At 35.8% G+C, this 26985-nt stretch overlaps 1 protein-coding gene across 1 annotated transcript in view; it reads left to right on the top strand.

Annotated features, from left to right (window-relative positions):
• The window catches only part of ADGRA1 (adhesion G protein-coupled receptor A1), a 258969-nt gene that overhangs the window by 133656 nt on the left and 98328 nt on the right, over positions 1 to 26985 (top strand). The window contains exons 8-12 of the mRNA XM_033066167.1: positions 3955 to 4119; positions 7503 to 7701; positions 8947 to 9096; positions 13182 to 13343; positions 15702 to 15917. Coding sequence (XP_032922058.1) covers positions 3955 to 4119; positions 7503 to 7701; positions 8947 to 9096; positions 13182 to 13343; positions 15702 to 15917 — 892 coding nt within the window. The remainder of the gene's footprint in view (positions 1 to 3954; positions 4120 to 7502; positions 7702 to 8946; positions 9097 to 13181; positions 13344 to 15701; positions 15918 to 26985) is intronic.

Raw genomic sequence — 26985 nt, forward strand, 5'->3', positions numbered from 1 at the left:
TAAAGCTGTTTCTTTCAAGGGTAAATAACTAATTTTGTCAGAGAGATCAGACTAGCAATTTGAGTTCAGACAAGTGCCTTGATTTACAGGTTCTCTCTTCATTTTCCATGTTTTAACCTTATGTCCCCTGTGAAAGGCTGTATTCCAAGCAGCAGTGTACTCTGGAGGATAACACTCATTTTTTAAATTGCATGTTAGTATTAATAATTTAAGGTGGTATGGGTTGGAGACATGCTATGCAGACCTTCTCCCTGAACTGTGGGAACACATTAGCTATTTATCTGTCTGAAGAACAGTATGAGAAAACCTAAATGTCTTGTGTGTTTAAGTAATTAATTTTTATTTTCCTGCAGGAAGACCAGTTGGTTCTTCCTAAATCTTACAGAAACTCAATCGGACTTCAAAGTACTTCTTGTGGAAAGCCAATCAAAATATGGTGTTAAAGTCTTTTCTTTATTTGTTACTTTGTTTCCTGGCATGCAAATGACTGCTGGGGCGTACAGTAAATGTCGCTGTAGTACTTCTTCAGGACATGGTTGAGTAACTTTGCATAATGAGACCTACTTCTGATTGTCTAATTAGTTATGCATAGCTGTAGCAATGCAAAACTATGCCTCAAATAGAACTCTATTGTCATAGGTTACTTGATTACATGACTGTGGCTTCCGCTTGTGTTATGGTTCCTCTCTTTATAATGACAAATGCCACGGGCTTCTGCTGAATATTAGAACAACTTTTTCATGCAATTGCATCAGCTGTACATTTTAATTAATTTTTCAATATGTCAGTCATCATATTTTTAAAAGGAATTCTACCATGCATGAAATTTCCCAGTACAAAAAAGAATCATGTATATTCTCTTTCTTCCTTTCACTGTTTTTACTGAGAAGGTCACTATAATTTCAAAGGGAAACTTGAGAAAAGCCTGCTAGTCATCCTTTTCTCATCAGGCAGCAATCTTCATATTCAGTTAGCCTTGATACCATCTCATAAATGGCTGATTTCATTTTATCATCATTGAATATCACAGAATTGTTAAAGTTTAAAAAAACCTCTAAGATCATCAGGTCCAAGTGTTCACTACTCAATCATATCCCCAAGTGCTGCATCCCCATGGTATTTTGAACACTTCCTTGAGGTGATTCCCCAGTTCTCCTGGGCAGCCTATTCCAATGCTGGAGCACCCTTTTCGTAATAACTCATTTAAACCTTCCCTCTGCTGCAAGGCCATTTCTTCTCATCCTTGAAGTCAAAATTTCCATGGAAAGTGGCAACTGTCACACTGCTGAGGAGTGGGATGTGATTGCTAATGCAGAGGGCGTAGGAATGCTGCTTGACTCATACTCCATCCTGAGGAAAGCTGCACAGTAGGGGCAAGACTGTTGTGTTTGGAGCCTGATGTTTATTAGATCCTGTGAGATAGGATGGTCAAGAAAAGAACACAGCCAAAGGAGCCATCCTCTCTTAATTCTTCTGTGTTTTTGTCAAGCTCCCAAATCAGAGTCCTGCCATGTTTTCAGGTTGTGGGAGAGTCCTCACCTTTAACCAAGACTTGTTGCCATTGCCAAGAGAGATCAAGAATGCCTTTTGACTACGAGTGAGAATCTCTGGGCGTGCTTATGTAACCATGCCAAAACTTAAAATATGTAATTGACCTACTAGAAAACTTTGTGAAATAGAGTTTTTTAATTCTGTACCCAGGAAAGACCCACTCTTTCCTTCTGGTCTGCCAGGACTGTGAAGTCAAGGTATCCAAGGATTATAAGTGGAGAAAATGCTTGAGGATCAAGTTGACTGCTTTTTTTGGGTATTAAAATATTAAAATGCTGCTTTTTTTTTAAAATTCAGTCCCCCAAATTCTCCAGAGGTATAAGATCAATTTATCATTTGTCATATCCAGATGGTAAGTAAATGAACAGTTTCACCATTGGGCTTGCTATCAAAATATTCCAAGAGGAATATAAATGAATGCATCATTTACAGTGGCCAGATGGCAATTCGGAAGACAATTTCATGATCTAGTCATTATATTGCATAAACCTATTCTGGCTTGTTTTTGTTTTTTATCACCATCTGAAGAAAGGGCAATAGAAGATTAAAAGTGTGAATGTGAGGAGTTACTCGTCTTTTGAGATAATTTGAACCGGTTTTCAACTATCGCGTTTCTATCAGAAACAAGGCTGATGTATCAGTAAATATTTGTCTCTGAGTCTGGGAAACTTCATTAACTGATGGGAGACTTGTTAAGCAGCAGATAAATTTACAGCATATTTCAGCAGTTAAAATAAATGGAGAATGTACCCTTTATATTTATTTATCTGCATTCTGATTACTTGTAACATTTATAATAAGCTGAAATATGGTATTTACCTAACATCAGCATGGTTTCCAATTTTATCAAATTTGTATTGTTAAAAATGATTGTAGATATTTTCTAGAAAACACATCAAAATATCAGCACAACTATCATACATTCTGTTCATTTGTTAAGTCTCCACGTCTTGATGCCACAAGTGAATATATCTGCTGCCTTTTCTTTCAGTAAAAAAGCTTTAAGCATGATTGTTTTTGTAAGCTTTAGGAATATGATATTTCTTAACTGTCTGTAAAGATGATGTAAGATTGTTGCGACCTCTGAAATATAACATTTAATTAAAACATTGTTAATCTGGCTAATTTCACTGAAGTACTTCTACCTGAAGGCAAAAAAATGTGTTAGAAATTAGCTATGAGGCTGCTGTTACTGAACTACTCACCTGAGACTTCTTAAGAGAACAGTTGCTTCTTTTGACATTAAAATACTGAGCTACTCTCTGAGAACAGCTAGTAATGCTTTTTCTGTATTTCTTTTGCTATAAAAACATATGAGAATTCATTGTAAAAATGAAATAGGGGGTTACAAGGTGCTTGGTGCTCAAAGCCATCACAAATAGAAATAATGTGAAAATTTGAAAGTTACTATTTAATTATAAATTTCACTGAGTATCTGGAGAACTATGCAAAAATTCAGAAACAACTAACTTAAACCAAAGACTATTCACCATGGTTTACTTGTTTTCTGAGGACCCAGATAACAGTTCTGTAGTAATCATCTTTCAAAATCATCTTTCAAAATGTCAGACTCTAACTAAAGTTGCTAAAGGTTGAAAATAAAATTTTTAAGATTTTATTTTAAATGCAGACTCAAATTCATTAACTTTTAATTAAATCCTTCAGTTTTTATAATGTACATTCTCTCTTTCTCACCCTACAGCATTTCTTCCCACATAATTTCTAATTGTCTAAACCACAAGGCATATTCAAAGACAAGCCATTTCTGTAAAGCAAAGTGAATATTTCAGATAAATGCTGCATCTTTTCCTCTCCCAACTACTTTCAAAAACTGTAATTTGTTTAAAACTGCAGTAAAATTTATTTCTAGCCCAATAGCAGATTTAAGACATAATGTGTTACCTTTTTTAAAATGACTGTATTTTATTTGTTAGTTAGCATTATTTTTGGTCTATGACATCTGTAGAGTTAGAGTAATTGAATAACCTTCTACCCCTGATAGCAGAGTGCCAGATTCTGCAGCTGAAGTGCCACAGGAGCTGTAGTCACAGCTGAAGGCAAACCCTTTCTCTGTGAATTGCTTGTGTGGTCAACTTGAAATGCCTTTTTAACTTGGGTGACAAACCCAATATTGTGTAATACCTGGGGAAAGGAGGATGGGCTTTGATAAACAGTTTATATTCTTCTGTGATGATTTGTGTTATAGCCTGTTACAACCTGAATAGTCAATACAAGTTGGTGCTGCCAAGAGCTTACTGCAACTTACTACCACTGCTATCATAGACCAAACCCCATTTTGATATTTTCATTTAAAAGATCTCTGAGAATAACTAATGTCAGAAAACCAATGATTTGATATCTATATAATTAAGTGTATACAATGATGAATCTTTTTTTTTTTAGTGAACTTATCCTATCCAGTATTGACATTGATGCAACTGGAGAATGGGAGTGTCTAGTCAAGACTTCCTATGGAAATATCACTAAAAAAGTAGAAATTGTGGTACTTGAAACAGCTGCACCCTACTGCCCTGCAGAAAGAGTTATTAACAACAAGGGAGATTTCAGGTATGACTTTCTGGCTTTGGAGTGTTTTTCATATATTAATGTAGGTACACACTGTATTCATGCTTACATGGTACTTCAGTGCCACTTACAAATAACTTATTTTACTTGTCATTTTTTATGTAATATGGTAGGAAGGAGGAGCACTGTATGATTTTGATGGGAAATGGGACCTAGTGCTTCAAGAGAAGCAGTGGTTTGTGGAAGTCAGAAAATCTTCTTAATTCCTCAGTATGCATTAGGGAAAATTTTTAAGAACTGAGATAAATGAAAGAAGGTTCAAAAGTTTTCTTGGTCTTTGTAGAAGATGATAACACTGCATTAAAGCATTAGAAGAGTAAGTCTTCAGTGCTTTACTTTTGAAATCTGTTCTGGTTCTGCTGGCTTTGTTCAACTGAGATTAGAGGTAACAAATGGCATGAGACTGTTAGTAAAATATTTCACTGAGGAGGATCAAAATAGAAAGCAAAACTATTTAGTAAAACAAATAGATTGTGTGAGGTGAACTTAAGGACACACAGTTCTACCAATATATTCCATGCTTACAAAATGCACCTGTCCTGCTATCTGAATTTTAGGAGTCTGCAAAATTTTGTATACTGAATTTAGTTTTTGCTCCATCATTACATTTATCTACTTATGTTGGTGGGCTTTTTAAAATTCTAATCATTTTAATCAGAAGAAAAGGTTTCTGTGGAATTTGGTATTGTTTTCAGTCAGCTCTAAAATACACCAATGATATGCACAAAGCTCTTAACCAAAACCTTCTTGACAATAAGACTGATGTGTCATGGCAATCCCATTGAGAAATCAAGACAGTAATTTGTTACCAAATGAATGATAATGAGAATTCAGCTTGAATAGTTAATGAAAGGAAAGTAGATGAGGAAGGAAGCTTCTCTTAAATAGCAGAACTTTCTGCAAATATTTGACCTGAAAGCCTCTATTTATTTTTAGATTACCTTCGAAACTTTCCCAAAAGCTTTTTGTACAATTTCTCATGTTTGAATAAAAGTAAAGGATTGAATTATAAAGAATTGGAAATAAAAACCTACTCAAATGGTCCTTTTTCTCTTTACTACAAAGCTATTTTATTATGTGTTAACCTCAGTGCCAGCAAGTTTGCCTCTTTCACTGAGGCAATAAATACATATGGATTGAATACATTCAATTCATATACATGGACTGAAATTCTTTAGAGACCTTTAACAATCTTAGCTATAGATTTTTTTGTCATCAAAAAAACTGGAATTGTGGTTTTTCGTAGTGAATATTCTTAAATAGGTTTTAACTAGATCTTTAAAAAAAATGTATACTTCCTATCAGAAAATTCGTACTGAATCTTTTAAATGACAACTCTATGAAGTTCATATTCTTGCCTTAAAATGACATCTTTTTCTCCATAAATAAATATATATAAATCTTCAGGCTGCACAAACTAACACTGGGACATTTTTGTAATTTTATATAAATCAAAAGAACAGGAGTGGATGTTTCTCAACCTATGGATCACCTTCCTAGAAATCCATATAAATTTATTTTTAAAATGTACATCAAAAGGATACTGAGTCCATAGGTTCTTTTGGCGCTTGAGAGAATGAATTTAAAATAGTAGAGAATTTATCAGGCTCCAGCTCAGCTTTAGTGCTTGAAATTGTTCCAAAGGTTTATCCTCAGAGATGGAGCTATCACACCAGCAAGTTTTCTTACAAAGGTCTTTGAAGTTTAGGTAACATAACAAGTATGTAGGTAGAAAGAATTGAACCACAAAGGCAAAACTAGAAAGAACAGTTCTTTTATTGGGCAAAAGAAAGAGGAAAAAAGCATCGACTGTTAGGGGAGTGTGGCTGTTTCAGTTGTCCAGCCTAGGTGGTATTTATAATTGCATAACTGCAGCAAGAACTAGGCACTAAGAGTCAGAATGAACTGGCCTTTTGTACTAAGGGGTTTTCTCTGTCATGGCCACATTTTACTTTTTGTTGTTGATGTTCTATAGAATCCTGTAAGCTTATTCTGAAAAGTAAATTAAAATGTTGTTACCTGCTATCATTCCTAGACTTCAAGGTCAGATTCTGCTCACTGAGGTAATGCTATGTTCAAAATTATCTCTTTAGTTCCAGTTTTGAAGTAAGTTGCCAATAAGTGTGACCCAAATGCATTAATGCCAAAGTTTTACTAAAAATAATATTTCATACCAGAAGCAAGGCCTCTAGCCTCTATAGAGCTCCTATATGCTCTATATACTACTGTACATATTTTGATTTTTTGGGGAAGCTCCTTTCATTATTCATTTTTTATCAACTGTTTTTACATCACAAATTGAATTATTTCAGTAACAACTGTGAAAAATAATTTTTTTTTTCTTGGCTACTCTTTGAAATGAAGAAAACTTTTATAGCCCCAGATCTTTCAGTATATTATGTAACAACATACAGTTGAATGTGCATTGTGTAACTAAGAGGAGCTAATACATTTGTTTGAGGAAAGGTTGATTGCCAAGCTGTAATTTCATTGAAAAACAGAATATTTTTGTGATATATTGGATTCACTCATTATATCAGTGCAATTAAACCATATCCTTCCCACACCTGCTGACTTGCTGATGATATGCTTAAGATTTTCTCAGATTTCTCTCAATTTCGTGATCCTGCTATGTCCACACTAGACTGTAAAGGACAATAGATTTGTTATCTGTAAAAATAGATCCCGTTGTGCCATTCTAGAGAATGCAGAAAAAGTGAGTTTTGTAACAGACCCATCAGCTAAATAGAAAAATTCTGGCTGCTCTTGGTTTAGTTTGTTTTCAAAGACTGTTTTGGAATCATGCACCATAAACCATGTATACCTAAACAGCTAATTTTTGAGGGCTAGTTCCTTCCTCCTTTGTGACACATGATCTCTGCCAAAATCTTGTTCGTTGCTTTCTGAGATATTTGGCGGTTTTTGGTTTTCAAGGCTTTTTTTGTGGTGGGCCAAAATGCAAAGCAGAGATTGTCAAGTACATTTTGAGCACTTACTTTTAAGAGCATTTAGTAATAGGGTTTTTTGGAGTTTTTTGTTTGTTTTTTTTACTGCTCTGCTTTTGGCAGTCTGCAAACATTAATGTAGTAAAAACACCAACCATATCTTTTTCCTTAATGCTAAACCTCTTCCTGGAATTAACACAGAATGAGTGTGTGACCAGGCAGAAATGAACCTGCATAAGTCCTTTGTTTTCCAAGGAAACAAAGTAATTAATTATAAAACATTATGAAGTAAAAGTTAAAATAGCCTTTTTTTCTCATTTATCACTTTATGTTGTTGTATATGGTTATATATTGTTATATATATAGCTATATTGTAAGCTTCCTTTTGCATTTTAATTTTTACTGTCATGCTGTTTGTAGGTGGCCCAAAACTTTGGCTGGGATAACTGCTTACCACCCCTGTCTCCAGTATTCCTTTAACTCTGTTGCATTTCACAATGGTGCAGAAGAGGCGAAGGCGTGGCGTAAATGCAACCGAACCGGACGTTGGGAGGAGGAAAACTACTCTGAATGTCCTTATTCACAAGAAATAACTCAAGTTCTTCATGCTTTTAGCCAGGTAACATTTTGAAACCCAAGTTCCCCTTCTCTAGTTCTGATCTTGTTGAATAGCTTGCAAGAAATGTTGGTTCAGCCACAAGTTTGGGATAGATAGACTTTTAACAAAATGCTCTACTAGAAAGACAACCATTTGTTCCTTTGGTAATTGGAAGTTGTAGTAGGAACAAGTATATTCATTACCTTTATCTTAATATTTTTTCCACTAGGTGCCTAGAGTCTACGTGATTATTAGTAATGCTGACAGGATGACCAGTGCTTACTTTCCTTCCCCTCATGCATTTTTCCAGAAAGATGTTAATTTCTAGTGGAGTCCCATGTCAGAGTTTTGTCAGCTGAAGTGCCTTTCCTCTTTAGAATGCATTTTTGATGTCTTCAAAAAAAACAGTACTTAAATTGTTTCTTATGGATAAGTAAAAGAAGGACATGAAAAAGTAGATGAATAGAAATTAATGAGAAAAAATTAGAATAACAGGAAATACTGTGGAGGATGGCCCAGATGTGTAATTGCCATACTAATTTTACCACTTTCAGTTTCCGTGACCATTTCTTGCCTGATAGTATCAGTAGTGCTAAATAAGACTACAGAAAGTTTGTTTTCAAATGGGCTCATAAGTAAGTGTAGTTAAACTATTAAGAGAGCCATTGCAATTAGAGGGTAATAAATAATTAGGATGATGTCTAGAATCCAGTCTATTCTCCTGTAAGCAATGAGGTGAGGTTGGGTTTCTCAGGGCCTTAGACACTCTGGACTTTATGACCTCTGAGGATGGAGGCTGCACAATTTCTTGGGGTTAACCTGTTCAAATACATGACTACTCTTACAACAGTAAAGATTTTATTCAAAACCAACCTGACCTTCTCTTGTTCTCTCACCAAGTACCACTGTGTAAAGGAACCCTTGCTGGCACTTGTTTTTGTGAGGGTCTAGAGACAGAGGCAAGGCAAGGTTAGTAACTTGGTATATTTTATGAGGCCAGATAGTTATATTGTAGAAAAAGTAATCAAAAACCTTCAAAATTTGTTGGTCTGTTGTGGTGGCGTCTTCAGATAACAGCAATGAAATCTAAGACCTAAGGCTGAAGAAACATCTGTATGCCCCTGAAATGTATATCCATGGCATACTGATGCCCATAAATCCATGTGGAGTTATGGCAGGCATTATACCAATGGATGTGATCTCCAGTTTTTAAAGAGAATGAAGCTAGCTGATTTATGAAGCCTAACAACTCTAATGTATTTTCAGATGCACATCAATTTGACAACGGTGCTTGAGTTTTCCCGGCAGCTGACAGCCTACACAAGAGGCGCTTCCCTCTTCGCGGATAAAATGGATGTCATATACTTGGCTTATATAATGGAAAAGTTAATTGTCTTCGTGGATGAAGTTGAAGATGTAAGATATCTTCTCTGTGCTGAAAAAAGTATCACTTAGAAGTGAGGTCTTCACTTATGGCCCTGTTCTTAATGTATGCGGGCACACACTGAAGAGTAGCTTCTAAAACTGATTGCTGATTGCAAATGTGCTGCATAAACCAGGATGTGTCTCTTTGTGCCAAAAAGGAAACTAAGTCTTCTGTGATGACAAGGGCATTGCTGCTTAGGAATAAAACCTGTTTTTTAATGAGCCACTTATTTAATTTTCTTTTTAAGTTTAATTTCTAACATGTTAGAATGGACTCTCTCTGGCCACTGGAGCTACACATGCTTTTTTGTTTGCTCCATTTCATCAGAAGGTTTTCACTGAATTTTGAAAGGAAATATCACTTATTGTAAAGAAAAGATAATATGTCTTTATCTGCCACTTTGTACAGAAACTTTGAGCATTATGTATGCCAGTTTTGGAGGAAAATTTAATGAGAATTATGCAAACCCTATGGGAAAAATAGGTTTTTACAGAGAACAGAAATGTTCATCTTATTTATTTTTTTTTACTGTTAATTTTCAGAGTAACTGCTCGCATAAAGATTTCATAAACAGTAATTTTTGACCACATGATGTTTATGTTGGTCTGGCGATGTTCTTTCCATTCTGGCTCTGGGAATTGTAACAGTTAACATTTTAGTGCCAATTTGAGAAAGTCTCCAACTTCAATTTCACCATTACACTCTAGATCTAAAGTATATTATTAAGTGCTCTCCAAGAATCATGTTTCAAAGCTGCAACTTTATTTCAGCTCAGAATCCTGATAAGACCTTACTGCTTTCTGACAAAACAAAAATTTGACATTCAAAAGAAACAGCTGGATTTGCCATAAAGCCTCTTTATTTTTCTAGCAGCTGATGCGTTTCCCATTAAAGCTGAGCACCATCTCTAATTTTTGACTTCTTCCACCTTTCAAATAGGTTTTAGTTTCTGCTTTTTGTTTGTGTCAACATATCTCTATCTCCATCACTTATGTCTACATCTCTGATTTAGTAATCCCTTATTTTCTTAATTTATAACATTTCTGCTATTTTTTCTATGTTTTTTCCCTTTAACTCTCTCTCAAGTTTGCTAAATAGAGTCCTCATTCATTGACCTCTGGACTAGAACCCATTTCTTAGCTCTCACTCACAAGGTGCAAAAACACCTATGAAATTTAAGTGTCAATAGCTTCATACATGAGGCTGCACTTGTAATTATATGGGACTGAACTTTGTTTAATACAAGGCAGTTAATGTGGAGCTGAATAGCAGATAAAACTATGAAACCAAAATTATATAAATCCATTAGAAATCAATTAAAATGCAAATATTTCCAATAGCATTCTTGCTAAACTAGTTTCTCTACCTTTTCTCTGGGATGTGCATCCCATTCCACAAGGGTCTGCTCATTTTTATAGAAGGTAAAGGTGCTTTGTCCCATCTCCTGGGTCGCCTCTCAAAAAGAGAGGTTCGACAGCTGCACAAGGGACATATTTGCAACACACTACAATTTTTGTCAGGAACATGCATAATAGCCCAAATTTTTGTATTTTCAATGACATGCCTTTACTCTTCATTAATGCATTTAATTATAGTGTAAGTTACTTCCTTTTCTTATTTCTCTCCTTTTGTATATTTATAGGCTATTGTTCTGTCCTCAGTAAGTTACTGCCTAGCTGATTGTGTTTGCTTTTATAGTTTCTCATAAATCACTCCAGATTCTTAATGTGATTCATTATTATTCATTTTATCAATAACTCTGTCACATTGTCAAAAGCCTTCTAGAATTATCTAGTAATTATGTTCTCAAAAATAGATTAAATATTTCAGGAACAGTCACATAAAATTTCACATGTAGTCTCATTATTTGTTTCCCTTGCAATGCATGTGAAATTTAGCTATTTTTTATTGAAAATGCAGAACTAACTTCATAACCTCAGCCATAATTTAAATACAGTAAATTCACGAATACAAGCCGCACTGAATATAAGCCGCATCTCTGGGTGTTGGCAAATATTTCGGTTTTTGTCCATAGATAAGCCGCACCCGAATATAAGCCGCTTTGTCGTTCGCAGCGAGGACCTGCGTGCAATTATTAGCAGAACCGCGGGAGGGCGGGGTTTACTGGCTGAGCTAAGCCTGTGCAGGCTCGGCCCGCTAGGGGCCGCTGACGGGGCCAGATGGTCCAGCCCGGTGCTGCCGCTCGGGGCCGGCCCCCGCTGCCACTGGGCTCGGTCACCCCGGGTCGGCGCTGCCCCGCGGTGGCAGGCAGGGACGGAGCTTCCCCTGCTCCTACGGCAGCGGCGGCGGGCGGGGACGGAGCTTTCCCGCGCCCGTGGCGCCGGCGGCGGGCAGGGACGGAGTTTCCCCGCTCCTGCCGCGGCGGCGGCGGGCGGGGACAAAGCACCCCGTCGGCTCCCCGAGCCGCGGCAATGGCTGCGCGGGGCTCCCGTCGGCTCCCCGGGCCACAGCAATGGCTTCCGCGGGGCTCCCGTCGGCTCCCCGGGCCACAGCAATGGCGGCGCCGGCTTCCCCCGCCCTCCCCGGGCCGCAGCAATGGCGGTGCCGGCTTCCCCCCCCCTCCCCGGGCCGCGGCAATGGCGGCCCGGGTCTCCCCCCCCCCTCCCCGGGCCGCAGCAATGGCGGCGCGGGCTTTCCCCCCCCTCCCCGGGCCGCGGCAATGGCGGCGCGGGCTTACCCCCCACTCCCCGGGCCGCAGCAATGGCGGCGCGGGCTTACCCCCCACTCCCCGGGCCGCGGTAGGGGCGGCCCGGGTCCCCCCTCTCCTCCCCAGGCCACGGCAATGGCGGCGCCGGCCCCCCCGTCTCTCCCCTGGGCTGTGGCAGAGGAGGAAAGAGAGCTCTCCCGCCTCTCTCCCCGCCCCCCGTGCTGCCTACAGGGAGCCAGGCTCCACCCGCAGTGCAACAGAGTAGCGATTTGTAACAATCGCAAAATGCCGACTTTGCAGCAGCTCGGCTCAGCACTCTGGCAGGCACTTCTGAGGTTGTATTAGCCGCTCCTGATTATTAGCCGCATTTCCGGTTTAGGAGCAAAATCTTAGTCAAATTGGTGCGGCTTGTATTCGTGAAATTACTGTAGTTTTTACCATTGTTGAATTTCTGTTTTCCTTTCCACTGAATCATGTGTGCATTTGCCTCATTATTCTGTTTCTATTAGTCTGACTTTTTGGCTTCTTGTACTTTTTGTTAGCAATATTTCTCAGTTGTTTTTTTCTTCTATATACCTCTTTATTCATGTTTATTTGTGACAACTGGGCATATCTTTTCCATGTCTTTGCCTTCAAAAACATTGATAATGTGGTCATGTTAATTTTGAAAATTTATTCAAATATGGTTTTTGAATTTTAAAAAGCAAGCATTTTTATTCCAGCTTGAAATAATTACAAAAAATATTCACAGTGATATTTATTCTTTCTAAATGTAACTACTAATAAAATTTCAAACACACAGTTACCAAAATTTGTAAAATATCACCTGGCAAAACAAAGATCTATTATTTTGGATTAGACACAAGCATGGATTAAAACTACCAAAGCTATGGTTAATGAGATGATCTAAGTCTGTATCAGCAGCTGAGCTAGATCTCAAATTTACTCCATTATGTCCATAAAAAGGATGTCTTTCAAATATATTTTACCTCTCTTTTTATTTTCCTTCCCCCCAACCCTCCCTCTCAAGGTCCTTTGATTGAACATGAAGCAGTTCTTTAGAAGGCCATGGCCAATTTTAATTAGTTTAAGAAAGAGGGTGATAATTCTGGAATTCTGTTTATTACCAGATGAGAGACTCAATTTATCTGGTTTATATAGAAGACAAGATTTAAATTTGTGAGTTAAAAAGCTCTTCCTTGATGTGAATTGCACTTTTCCTTTCTTGGCTTTTCTTTTTCAGTCCATTTAAATTTTTTTATAAAATCAAAACTGTCTTTCAATGATGGTTACCAAGAGAAACAAGGTACCTGCCTTCATTTGTACTCTTATCTGTTATTTTCTTATGTTTTGAGTTTTACAGACAATACCTTTTTTTTTGTTTTTCTGGATTTTTTTCTCTTCCAGATTGGGGATGCTCTTATTGAGATTGCCAGCAATATAATGCTGGTGGATGACCACGTGTTGTGGATGGCTCAAAAGGAAGACAAAGCCTGCACCAGGATTGTACGATGTGTGGAACAGATTGCAAGTCAATTACTGACCAGCAAGATTCAAGTTATATCAAAGGTATTTCAAAAAATTAAAAAATGTTTTGTATGTTATTTCTCTCTTGAATTCTATTTGCAACACCAAAACATTTTTTTTAATATCACCAGTGGTATTTAAAAAGTGGTCTTTGATCATTTTATTTATTTTGACAATAGAGTGCTCACAACAATATCTTTCTAATGTTCTTGTTACTCATTCAGTTTCTATTTTTAAAGTCACTATAGTATATGGTTTTATTTTGAAAGGTCCAAGTTGAGTGAGTGACTGACAGCAACATCTCAGACAATAAAATACAAGATCCCTTGTAGCTGGAAGAGTTTAATATGCCTTACCAAGAGGCTTTTGGACAACTCTTGATTAAAGTATTTAGAAGATTATCAAGAAAGGTCTTTCATATCCTAAACATTAATAATTAAGATTAGTTTTTAGATTTTTCAGAAGCAAACTGTACCTGTTAGAAATAATTTTGTTACTCCTTGTCCTCCATCTATGCAAGTGTGTCATTTGGAGACTTAGACATTGTCTTCTTGTCAGCTTCAACATCTAAATAGCAGAAATACATCTACACCAGAAGTTTATCCTTTTAGAAGTTTAGATGAATGCTTTAAAGCCTTTTCATTCCTTGGGTTAGTTTACTTGCTTGCTTGCTTGCTTGCTTTTAAACAACCTTTATTCATTTTTGAATTGTCCACTGCATTTACACAAAGCCACTATTTAATCATGAGTTCAGGTACAGAATCAATCACAGCAATAATGTATAAAAATAAAAGCAACCAAAATAACCCCAAAGAAATTATAGACTGAAGTGAATTATAGAGGAAGCCAAATAGCATAATAGCCTTAGTTTGTTCATTGTATGTTTTTAGAAAAGCGGTCTTTCAAAAGAGACAAAAATACATTGGACTTTTTCTTAAAGGAAGTTTTTTAATTTAATTCTCATTTACATGAAAGAATCAAATTTGCTAAAACTATTATTAAATTAAGTGCATAGTGACAATAATGTAACTTTTAGAAGTATTTTGCCATGTGACAGCTAGGAGGGCTCTGTTGTTTTATACTTGCCTTTCTTTTAAATGTCAAGTGACAAAAGCTGAGTTTTTTCCCTGTCACTGCTTGAGGAAGATGATGACATTGCTGAAAAGAGTAATTCTATGTACTCAGACTTAGATATGTGTTACTAACTGTTTTGCCATGCTTTATCTTTTTAATTCTTACTGTTTTCTGTAGGAGAAGTAGTTTACTGTTCAGTGCAATTTGTAAATAAACAAAAGCTGTGGAGTATTTCTGGTGTCATTTTATGCTGCACCAAACATGTCTGTTCATTTGGGAGGCCAGCCAGGAAACTGTCTCACAGAAATTGCATCTGCTTTCTTTATTTTAGAAAACAGCAAATAAAACACCCAAAGCTTAGGTAGCCAGTAGTTTTTAATAAAATTCCAAAGAAAAAAAATAGAAGCACTGTAAACTGTGTCAGCCATATAACACTGAATCATAGAATCATTTAAGTGGTCAAAGACCTTTAAGATCATTGAGTCCAACCATTAATCCAGCACTGCCAGGCCCACAGATCACTAAACAATATGTGCCTGGAAGCAGAAACCAAATAGTCCTATCAGTGTGGTACCAGTTTAAGGCAGTCCAGATGTTATACCATGAGCTGTCTGTCTCATGCACAGGCCTGTGATGAAAAGAAAATGCTAGTTTAGGGGTAGAAATACATCTCTGCACTCTGCTGCAGTCTCCATCTCCATACACTTCCCTCTGCTGAAGGGTAGCTCACAAATGTTCCTGTAACAGGGTGTTGCATCGAACCATTTAGTCATGTTCAATGTTCTCATGGAACAAGATCTGTGAAAAGACTCAGCCACTAAATAGCTAAGAAGCTTCCTCTTTCATCTTAGGTACAGAGCACATCCTTACTAATTTTTTAAATAGTTCTTATACCTGGTGTTTTCAGTTCAGTTTATGACTCTATTGCTTTAATTCCAGATTACATTGAAGCTGATAATGATGGAATTACAAAACTGATATAATAATAACTAAAGAAGTTGTTAGGAACAGATATCTATCTATCTATCTGTCTGTCTATCTATCTATCTATCTATCTATCTATCTATCTATCTATCTATCTATCTATCTATCTATCTCAGAAAGAGAGATGGAAGCAAACCCACTATGCTGTTATAGAATCCTGTATCATATTTTTAGATAAGTTCTGTTTTCTTTCTCACACCAAGAATGTGTATATATATGTGTGTGTGTGTGTATGCATGCACAATCCTTTATTAAATATATGCAGTAAGTACACAGTGCACACACAGTATTGCAGGTATGGTTAATGAGTTTGTGACATAACTGTTCTCAATGTTTTCTCAGGTATCTCGTAATATTGCTCTGGAAGCCTTCATGATCAAGCCATCCAGTTTCACAGGAATGACTTGCACTGCCTACCAGAAAATATCTGCAAACTCAGACAAGTCAGCAACTCCTGATTTGGGAAGATGGGAAGCAAATCACAATCCTGATCTATATTTGAATTTCAAATGCAACACTGGGAATCTGGATGGTTCTTTGGTGAATTCTTCTACCAGGGTAAGTCAGTACTATTATGAATATGCGTTATCTGTTTTATTTATTTAGTGTTTGTAGTAGCACCTTTAGGCAAAATACTGATTTGTAAAATGCATATTTTATGTGTTGTTAGCACTGTAAACTTGTTAATAATTTCAGCATGTAAGTGGGCTTAAACTGGTGTGTTGGATGTAGCATATTTAGTTTGCTAATGAATATTCCATTAATATAATCAGGTAGAATGCATGATGTGAATATAGATGAGTGAATGGATTGTTCTTTCTGTCTCTGAGTCCAGTTCTGCAAAGTTTTCTATGTGTAAACAATCTCTTTAAATTAATTTGGAAATACTTGTTGTAGGGAAGCACTCTCATGGAGTTCTACATTGCAGAGATGCATTTTTAGGGAAATTACCTTTAATGAATAATACTCACTGTCTTCTGGACTTTATGCTGAGGGAGAGTGTTTTGCTGGATTTTTGAGTAGTAGCTGAAGAAAATAGTAAAAAAGCCTTTTAATAGAATACACTGTTGTTATCAAATAATGAAGTGTAACAATTAAATTTTGATCTAGCAGGAAATGGAATTTTGTATTTGGCTGAGCATGTTATTAAATTTAAGTATTAGTGTGGAATTTTTGTTATCCTTCAACTGAGTCTCAGTTTAATAGGCTTATTTCTTGAAATATTTACTATGACAAAATGATGCTTTCCTGAATAATATTACTGGTTTATTGAACTTGAAAGTATTTTGATTTAAGTTTGGTGCATTTTAATCTGTATGAGCTATGCAGTCAGTTATATGGTATTTAGTGCTCCCAGGATCTTCTGCTAAAAGGAGTCAACAGTGGAAGAATAGGTTAAATTCCTTTCCTTTAATGGAGTTCGTTTTTTGTTCTCTTAACACTTTTTAACATATCTTTCTATATGAAAAGGAAAGGTATCTCTGAAAAGAAATGGGTTTGCCATCCATAAGGTGAAAACCAAACATCAGAGATGTAAAAGACACAATATTTCTTCAAGAGGCAACCCTGGTACAGTGTGAATTGTTTGGAATAGTATTATTGATATAGAAATATATGTATGGGATTACAGGAATGGGAAAGTTTTCTTTATTAGCTCCACCAATATATTTTTCTTTAGAAACTGAGTACCAACATTTTTAGTGAATTAATCTCTTTATAGCTGTATGGTCAAGCACTGGTGTATCTCTCCTTTTACAAAAATCCTACTATAACTGCCAGTTTCTCATCTCTTTGATAGAGATATTGCATGCCTTTGTCAAATATGTAATTTAGACCAGTTATTTGAAGGCCCTTCCTAAAATGTTGTCAGGATGTCACCATGATGATCTCAGTAAAATCTTTCCTTGTATACTGTGAACCTACCTGAACTATACAATATAGAGAAGGGAAATTCTACTGATACAAAGAAGCCAGGAGAAAGTGAGCTTATTGGATGTATGTAATATATGTATTCTGGTGGAAGTGACTTTGTTAGGTGGATCTGTAGCTATCACCTGTATATGCATTTGTGAAGATTGTAAGAGCACAATGCAGGAGATTGCAGACTCAGCTAGATGTTAGCTCCATGGCTTTGGGTTTAACATGAAGGTGTGCTCAGGCTTTAAATGTGGTAGGGGAATAAGCAGACTGGATCTATTCCTTCAACTTAATCCTGAAAAGCAAAAAGTTTTCATTTACTGCTCTCTGAAGTTTTAGGCTGAGCACTCCCTCAATTCATTCTGAAATTGGTTGCATTTCTTCACTGTTGAAGAGAATGTTATGTAGAATTGTAACTGATAACAGAAAATAGGATTCTTTATCATCATGCACTTGCAAAATTATTTCTGTATTTGCTCATTGGAGGTAAACCTACTTGATTGTGCTATGCAAATTTTAGGAAAATAGAGAATTTGTGATAGAGGTTAGAATTGCTTATTTTATTATATCTGACCTTTAGAACTTCATCTTAGATTCTGAGATTACTCTTACAGTCTCCCTCTATCTAGCATAGGATTAATAATGAAGAAGAAAAAAGATCTAATTAAAATCACCGAGTAGATGTGGTAATCACAAATTTAATTTGTGATTTATCACAAATTTAATGTTTTCTAATAAAAATTTGCATAAGAAGCTTATTAAAAGAGAACATTCGTATGCTTTTGTGCTAGAAAATGTAGCCCTCTTCAAACTTTTAGTATTGTAAATAATCTTCTCACTAAGCAAAACAATTGTTTATGTTTTCTGTTGTTAAGAAATTGCACTAATCAATTTAAAAAGTGAATCCTCATGAAGCAAAGTATGGGCAGTAGAGGGGAGAAGTCTAATGTAGGTGAGCTCAAGCTTTCTTGGGAATACCATCAAAGCTTTTGTAGCTGTCCACAGTGATGTTTCCTGGCAATGGTAGGAAATTGGTACATATTTAGACACTTGTTTTCTGTCATAAATTAGCCTGATCTGTTTATTATGGGATAAACACCTCAAAAAGGTTAAGAAATATCAAAATTTAAATAAATAAGTTAAAACAGTTAAAAAATAATAGACTTTGAAAATTAAATAATTTAAAAGGCACTGAAAGAGATCTACCATTCAGAGAAGTTTGAAAGAGAGCTGTTAAAATATATCTGAATCCACTTATGGTTCAAATATATTTATAGACCGACTTGCAGTGTTTTCAGATACCCTAAATTAAAATATTGTTGCAGTTTGATACACAATATTTGGTCTTTAAATCTAATTCCGATTCTGTAGCCACCTGCAAGTTTGGAAATAATCATTTGTCACTGTTGCAGATCAGAAATTTTGTCTGAATGCCTTCTCTTAGATCCCATTTTTGCTGTTATTAGGGGGCTTTTGCTACCTGACTGGACTCTGCTGGGTGGGGAAAAAAATGGCTCAAATATATACTCTGAATTTTTGTTACAGTATTTTGACACACTGGTTGTCTTCCTCTCTGTTTAAGAAGCTTTAATGGGATCCTCCCACCCTGGGTCCCAGACTGAGATCCTGTCACAGGAATGCTCCTGAGGCTCATTCTGTCCCGTGAACAGACATGGTCTGAGGATATCTCAATAATGATGTGATACTCACACACCAAGCAGGCTGTTGAACGTTGGAACATGGGCAGTGTGAGAGCAGTTTGTGACATTTTAGTGCCATTCAGTCTGATTCCAGTGTCTGGTTCTCGTGTGATACCACACCTGGTACTTGGAAGCTGATCTCTGTGCCAACCTGATTCTGCAAAATATATCCAGTGTGCAAAGATAATCCACCCTCTGACTCAGTAAAATTCCTTCAGTATGGAATGAACTTTTAAACTTCCTGTACCATGGTAACAAAATGTGCAGTTTATGGCGGGCTGTAAGTTTGGTATTTGTGCTTCAGCTTCAAAGAAAATATTTTCTTAATATAATTTATAGTTTCAGCTTCACTGAAAATGCTTGTCAAATGAGAAGTCTATTCCTATCTTTAATTATTCTCCTGACACACAAATGAATTGAAGTGAGGTTTTGAAATTTCAGTAATGTGTATTTCACATGTAATCCCCGACTTCTGAATTCTTCATAATAGCATGCATTCCGTTCAACTTTTCAATTCTATTTATTTCTTTTATGCCCTGAGCCAAGCTGACCTTTGGATTTGTCAGGTTGTATTACAGGTGGTATCTGTGTTATGAAATGGTAACAGTTAAATTGGTACCAGACATGTTTACCACAAAAGCAAATTCTAAAGTGCACTACCAAAATCCTATTACTTGTGTGTACCATGCTGAGATATTATACAGTTGTAGAAATATTCTTGTCTCAGATACATACTGGAAAATATACAATATATGTAAGAAAAGGTTATAGTCTTGCATAAAATAGATGTTGATTCTCAGACCATAGATGTATACATAATGGCAAATTCATAGATAAAAGTTGCCAGGAATGGAGAAAAGAACTTTCCACCAAGTGACAAGAGAGTAGGGTAAAGAATTAAAAATCCAAAAAGGAAGTGTGAAGGGGAAAATTATTGTCGCTGGTATCATTTCAGTCTTATGTTGAGAAGATTCACATTGAAATATTCTATAATCACATACATACATACATCACATTAAGAAAATACCATCCAACATAGTCAACAAAATACTGTTATCCTGCAGTATGTCTTAGTATATTGTTAGGATAATTTTGTATTTTTTTTCTAGCATGTAATAACTGGTAGGTTGATCATAGAGATCATAAATTAATTATATTGACCTCATCGTTTCCATTGTGGATGGCCTGTAACTTCCCAACACACATTGCTTTTTAGAGATTATTGCAGCACTTTCCTCATCAAATATGATGAACTTTGAGTATTTGTGTGCCACACACAGTAGTACAAAATTATAATTTTTCTTTTTTCTCGTTCTGTAATTTTACAACTGCAGAAAACATAAAACAAAGAAAAAATTACCAAGTAAGCAGGACACCAACAAACAAAACTTAGTTTCTCAGTTATTTATGTATGGCAGGTTACAGGTTAACGCTGGGCTGAATGCTGGAATATATAATATCAAAGCCTATTTTGTTTCAAAATATTTTACAAACATGTCAAGATTAAACATCCAGATCAAGGCATATCATGGTATACATCACAATTTGTCCTCTTCCCTTCGGGAAAATATTGTTACCAGTTTTTCACTTTTCTCACTTTTCTTTCCCAGTCTTATTGCCCAAAGCATTTCGCTCTTCCTCTCTTGGATAATGATATTATTTGAAAAATTTTCACGGTAAGTTACAGGAGAGTTGCTTGTGTGTAAACTTATAAATTAATTTTACAGTACCTAATCTAGGGCTGTTTCTGCTTTCTCTGTGTGTAGGTGGGTACTGTCACAAAGGTATAGCTCAGTGTGATGTAGGCATTTGAAAGTTTAGTATATTTTACCTGCTTCATCCTTTTACATTTTTTCTACTTCTTAAAATATCTTTTATATATAGTTTTATTTTAATCCTCTAGTGGTTTTAATAGTGATTTAGAATATATCCAGACATAGAATATGTATTCATTCAATATCGTAAATAATCGCCTTCATTTTAGTTTTTGCATTCAGGAAAGGATTTTTTTGTATTCATCCTTATTCAGACACATAATGTCTAAGAGGTATCAAAAAATAGCTGTTGGCTTCTCTCTTGTTGCAGCCACAGAATCCTTGTTTTAAAATAAAATTAAAACTAAGTAAAAACATTTAGCAGTATGATATATAAATCAGTATTTTTCTGTGGAAGCATTAATTTGCTTGCAGGTGGTTTCAGATTATACACTGAATACTAGCTATGGAAAAAGTTGAAATGTCTGTTGTTCAGTAATTAGAGGGTTTAATTTCAAAATCAAAACCAGACAAGACAAACTGTGCCTCTCTTTCTCTTTCCAGTATGCTCAAATCACATTTTTTATATTGATACCACTCACTACTATTCCTTCTCAAATAATGACTTCATGTATTTATGCCTACTATGACAGCTGCAACATTTATAGTTTGGTATTCTGTGTTCAATATACTTTCTTTTTTCTTTTCTCTGTGTATGCTTCTGTGGCCTTTTATAATGTGGATTGTCATCCTGAACTTAGAGATTTTTCTGAAGATTGAGAAAAAGGGAGCAGTACCCGAATATAATTAATGCATGAAAAAATTCAATTATCTTAGATATACAGAATAGTTTCAACAATTCTTGTATTGTTTTATCATGTGTTTTAACACATAAAAATTAATGTACATTATGTTTTTTAAAGTGGGAAAAAATTAGCATTGTTTTCTTTTTCATGGGTGCTTAGAAGAAATTTGAATATATATAACTACAAGCTCATGCTCTTTTGGTTTGTTTTTTTTTTACCTCTGCCACTTCTCTTAGAAGATAAAAAAGCTTATTGTGTAAATAACACCAGCCGTCTGCATGTTTTCTAAATTTCACTGATGTTTCAGAAACATGTATTTTGTTTTAAACTTAAATTCATCTAGCCATTTAGTCATTCTCCCTTAATGCTATGCACAGTTTGGAGTCCAAACTTGTATGTCTGAAGTGAAAAGAATTAGGAATAGCTTGAAGTGAATAAATACAAGGATAAAATACTGGGAGAATTAGCAACTTGTATTTGATGTAAAATTGTGTTATTTGAACTCACATTTGCTTTCTTCTGAAACAAACTTCTGTTCCTCAACACATGAATATACTGATTTTATATATGCTGTGAGTATATATCTGAGAGATGTGCTGCCACTCTAATCCACAATGGCTGAGTAAAAAGCTGTCTGATTTTCAGCACCATTGCTCTGCTTGTTACAGAAAAGTTCTCTTTGGGATTTCCCAAAGGGCATTATAAGATTAGTTTCCTTGTTATAAACTGTCAGACTCCTTCATGTGCATTCTGCTGTTAAATAATAGTTTGTACACTAATTAAGATAAACCACATAACAGAACCCCATTGACACCATAACAATTAATAACACAGAGCATCAGTTGTTGGAACATATTTTACATTAACTTGATGGAACACAGGTAATAATGACCACATGCAATACTGAGTACAAGTGCAAGTGCCAGTTCTGCATTGACTTCTGAGGACTTAACTCCCAATTTTCTCATTACATAAAATAAAATGCCTATAATTTTCTTACAGTATAAACAATAAACTTTTAGCATTTTTATAGAATTCCCTGTGTAGATTAGTATTTTCAACTATTATTTTCTAAACTCATCTTTTTAATGTTTATTTTATTTTCTCCGAGAATGAGTCATGCCACATAATACAGCATGCATCAATATCCGATAAATAATTACATTTTGTTTCTCAAAATCTTTTTCACTACATGGTTGCTTAGGTAATTGACTGTTGCCTATTTTAGAGAAGGCATTTCCAATTTCTAAACTGATAATTTTAGTTACTGTGGAAGTGCATTTAGATGGTTGTTGTTTCTTCTTTCTTTGTTCTTTTTTTCTTTTTTCTATTTTTCTCTTTTCAGTGTTGGTTTGTTGGCTTACGTTAGACCACAAATTGATGGGTGGTAACAAAGACTTCACTAAAATAGATTGATTATTAGGAGGTGGTATGGCAGATTTTTTTTTTTCTGAATGTGGATCCTTCTCCTAGAGATTCTTGATTGTTTCCTGACTTTTTCCTCTCCAGCTGTATGTGATAATCTGAGGAAATGGTCAGTGGCACGCAGGTGAGGTGGCTGCTTTGGAGGAGTGAAACCTTGCACCTGTCGTGCAAGGGTAGAGCCTTTCTCATTATCAAAGTGACCATATAGGCTGAAACTTCTCTTCAGGAAAATGCATCAATGTATGAGGTCATGTATCAAAGATTTTTGAGTGGGTTTTGGTTTTATGTCCATAGAGGAATTATCTGTGTGATTTTCTGTGTAGTGGTTAGGGCGCTGTAATTGCTATGTTGTAGGAACTTCCCAAAGCATGTGTATGCATGTGTCTATCTCCAGATAGTCATTGCTGAGTATGTAGGGGAAGCCAGCAATGGAATGCAGGTTTTCCAGGAAGTGGGTACGTTACTCTCTGTTTTATGGCCAGTGTAGACCTAGGGGTGCAATTAGGTAGAACATCTCTTCTAAAGTTGACTTAGAAAGAGATTACTGTACCAGCGAGTTGATTCATGGAAGGACTAGAATGGTTCAGAACTGCCTTTGTGACGCAGGAACTGCAATTTCCTTTAAAATAGTTTTGCCAATATTGCCCTGTTATTTGCTGAAGAAATTATTTAATTGGGTGGTGTTGTTTCTGTGGTTTTGGTGGGTTTAGCTGGGAAAAGTTCACCCTCATTTCTTTTTTAGTTCCAGTAAAAAAATACCTACTGGGAGAAATCTCTAAAATTTATTTTTTGGGTTGAAGGATTTAATATTTCCTTAGTTAATTGACTGTTACCACTTTGTCGAACTTGTGAGATGTGTTCTGTGTCAGGGTGAATTCAGACTTACTTTGCATAGTCTGATTTGTCTCTAAAAATAGTTATAAAATTCTGTGAAGTACCAAATCTTGCAGTAGTTGTTGTTGATGTATTAAAGTGGTGTAGACTAAAAATTTATAGATTTTCATCTATAAGAATTAATTTTTATATTATTTTAAAAACAAATGTAAAATTCTGGCATTTTCTACTGTATGAAATGAAATGAAGAGCTTGAAGTCATCGATGAGCATACATTGCTATGTTTATTGTATATATCTACTAGGCACCATAAACGTGTTATTACCTGTCCGTGTGCACTATCCTTCCAGAATAACTGTTGTTAACCCCAGACACACAGAAAGCAGGATCCCTGTCCTAAAAACCATGAAGCATAGAAACATGGAATCGTAAGTTTGGAAAAGGCCTCTGAAATCCCCAAGTCCAGCAGAGAGGGATTGTTAGGCATGAGAACAGGCTGCCCAGGGAAGTGGTGAAATCACTCAAGTGATTCAAAAAATGTGTTCAAGACACTCAAAAAGAGCTCAAAAAAGACGTGAACGTCATATTGGGGAAATGATTTAGCAGTGAACATGGCAGTGCTGGGTTAACTGTTGGACTCGGTGATTTTAGAGGCCTTTTCCAAAGGTACCAATTCCATGTTTCTATGTTTCATGGTTTTGAGGACTGGGATCCTGCTTTCTGTGTGTCTGGGGTTAACAACAGTTGTGCTGGAAGCATGGTGCACATGGACAGGTAATAACACATGTTTATGGTGCCTAGTAGATATTTGAGTCTTATCTATTTGTTGAACTTTGAAAATGTCTCCTAAAAATAACACAAAGGGGAAATAAAGTAGAAGAGAGTGAGGCAAGGAAGGTGGGGGAGTGGAAATAGTGAACTTACTAGGATCAATTTCCTGAGTTTACAGTTCTCATGAGATCATTCTCTGCTATAACATCTAGTGTTGGAGTGTGTGGGAAGAGGGAGAGATTTTTGTGGTAAGGAAGGACGAGAAAGTTGTTTACTTGGGTTTTTTTTAACAAAAAGAAACTTTGACAAGACTTGTGATACTAGGAGAGTTGGCTGTGACTATAATGATTCATTCTTGTCTGTCATTTTAGACTGAATGTCATGTGCTACACTTTGAAAATAGGATGCAAATGTGCATGACTACTGTCCCAGCAGGCGTCTCACAAAGACGCGCATAGTATCTCTTGAGCCCATCTCAATAAAAAATTTCTTTTTTAGCTAAATTAATATTGATATGCTCATTTGTGTTTATGCTGTGAGCTCTTTCTGTATAGTTGGTATAATATATATCAAATATATCAAGGAAATCTTGTAAATTTGTTGAACTGTAATTGACTATAATACAAATGGGATCATACCATTATTTCCTGACTGTGAGTTATAAGAATCCCATTTTTAAACTTCCATAGTTCTACATAAGAGTTGGTTCATTACGCTAAAGTATTGTTGTTGTGCTACCATAATGTCCCTGAAAGTGAAGGAGCTAACAGGTGTTAATTGAGTTTCCAAACCATCAGTGAAGGAACTTACTATTTTAAATGCCAGGTTAGTCTGTAATGAGGCACATAAGCTCTGTTTACAAAGAATTCTACTCAGATATTCATTGTTTTACTTCATACATGGACAGCCATTCTTTGTGAAGTTAATTGGCTTCATAATCTTGAGTTAATGAAACTCGTACACAGTTTTCTTTAGCTTTTGAGAACACTTCATGATGAAATAAAGAGGGATTTCCTTAATTAATTTGAGAAAAACAAATGGGTTTAAATGACTCTTCACCCAGGCCTTTTACTGCTTTCTTCTCTTGGCATCAATGAGTAACTAAAACATAATTTAATACCAACGAAAGGTTACCATTGTACTTAACATAGCTAAAAATAGTCAGTACTTCAGTAAGAATCTTGAATCTAATGTTGTTTCAAATACTAATGAAAAGTGTTGAATTTAGAGATATAAGAAAAGCTGCAAGGGGTCAGTCCAAAATTCCATTTCAACTTGTTGCTTACTCTGGTAGGAGTCTAGTAGGTTGGAAGCTTTGGGAGACAAGAATATATAGAAATGCATTTCTCTTATGCATCTTGTATGCCTCATGGATTTCCTCTAAAGCAGACTGTATCCAGGAGATGGTCAATACAGGAAATTGATTCCTTTTTTTGAAAAAAATTAACCCAACTTTTGATACATCTTAATGGTTTAAGTCTCTCTCTGGATTTATGTGTTCACTGAGCTATATTATGTTTGTTATTATTCTGTGTAGAAATCCTACTTTTTCTTAATGTGCCAAGAATGCAAATGTACAAACCTGAGAACAGGAGTGATGATGATTGTTAAAAAGTCCACATCCTCTCTGTGTGCATGAGAATACATATTTATAGAACATCAAACTACAGTCCTGGAGTTCTTCTGCCATTTATCCTTGTACTAATTTTTTTTTCATGCAGCCTGAATTACTGCTATTAAAAAAAAAAAAAAAAAAAAAAAAGAGGGAAAATAAATTGACCAATTGTTTTACCTCAAAACAGGCTGTAGGCTATGAATTTGCATAGACAAGGTAACAGTGAATTGTATTCTTCTCCTAAATATAGGTTAAAGCCCTTCAGACCAGAACTCTGATGAACCCAAATTGAAAAACACAATGGCTAATTTGATATGTACAGGTCATTCAGTAGATGTAACAGCTGTGTAGTGAATGCTTCACTGACCAGCATATGCTGCTATTTTAAAGGAAGAGAGTAATCTTAGGGCTTGACACTTGAAGAAAAAAATTGCATTTCTGTGACATTTATTGCAGAAAGCCTCCTGTATTTCATAAGATCTTTTTGATCAGTACTGTGTAAAGTGTCTTAACAGATTCAATACTCTTACTAAATATAGTCTAGCAAAGTTGCATGTAATTATCAGAGTCATTGAACTGAAGAGTTATTTACAGATATGTTATGTTTCTTCAGCCTTTATCACTGCACTTCTGATGATAGCAGTCATCTAGAGAAATGCCACAGAATATCAAACATACTATTTAAGTGGTACTGATCATTTAACTGTGTAAATTCCTAATTTCTACATAGAATAGAATTAAATGTGAATTGCAAACTATTCTATTAGCTCTTGTTGACCAGAACTCTTGTTTTCAGTCTTGTGC

The sequence above is a fragment of the Catharus ustulatus genome, chromosome 8, assembly GCF_009819885.2.
Source record: "Catharus ustulatus isolate bCatUst1 chromosome 8, bCatUst1.pri.v2, whole genome shotgun sequence".
Lineage (NCBI taxonomy): Eukaryota > Metazoa > Chordata > Aves > Passeriformes > Turdidae > Catharus > Catharus ustulatus.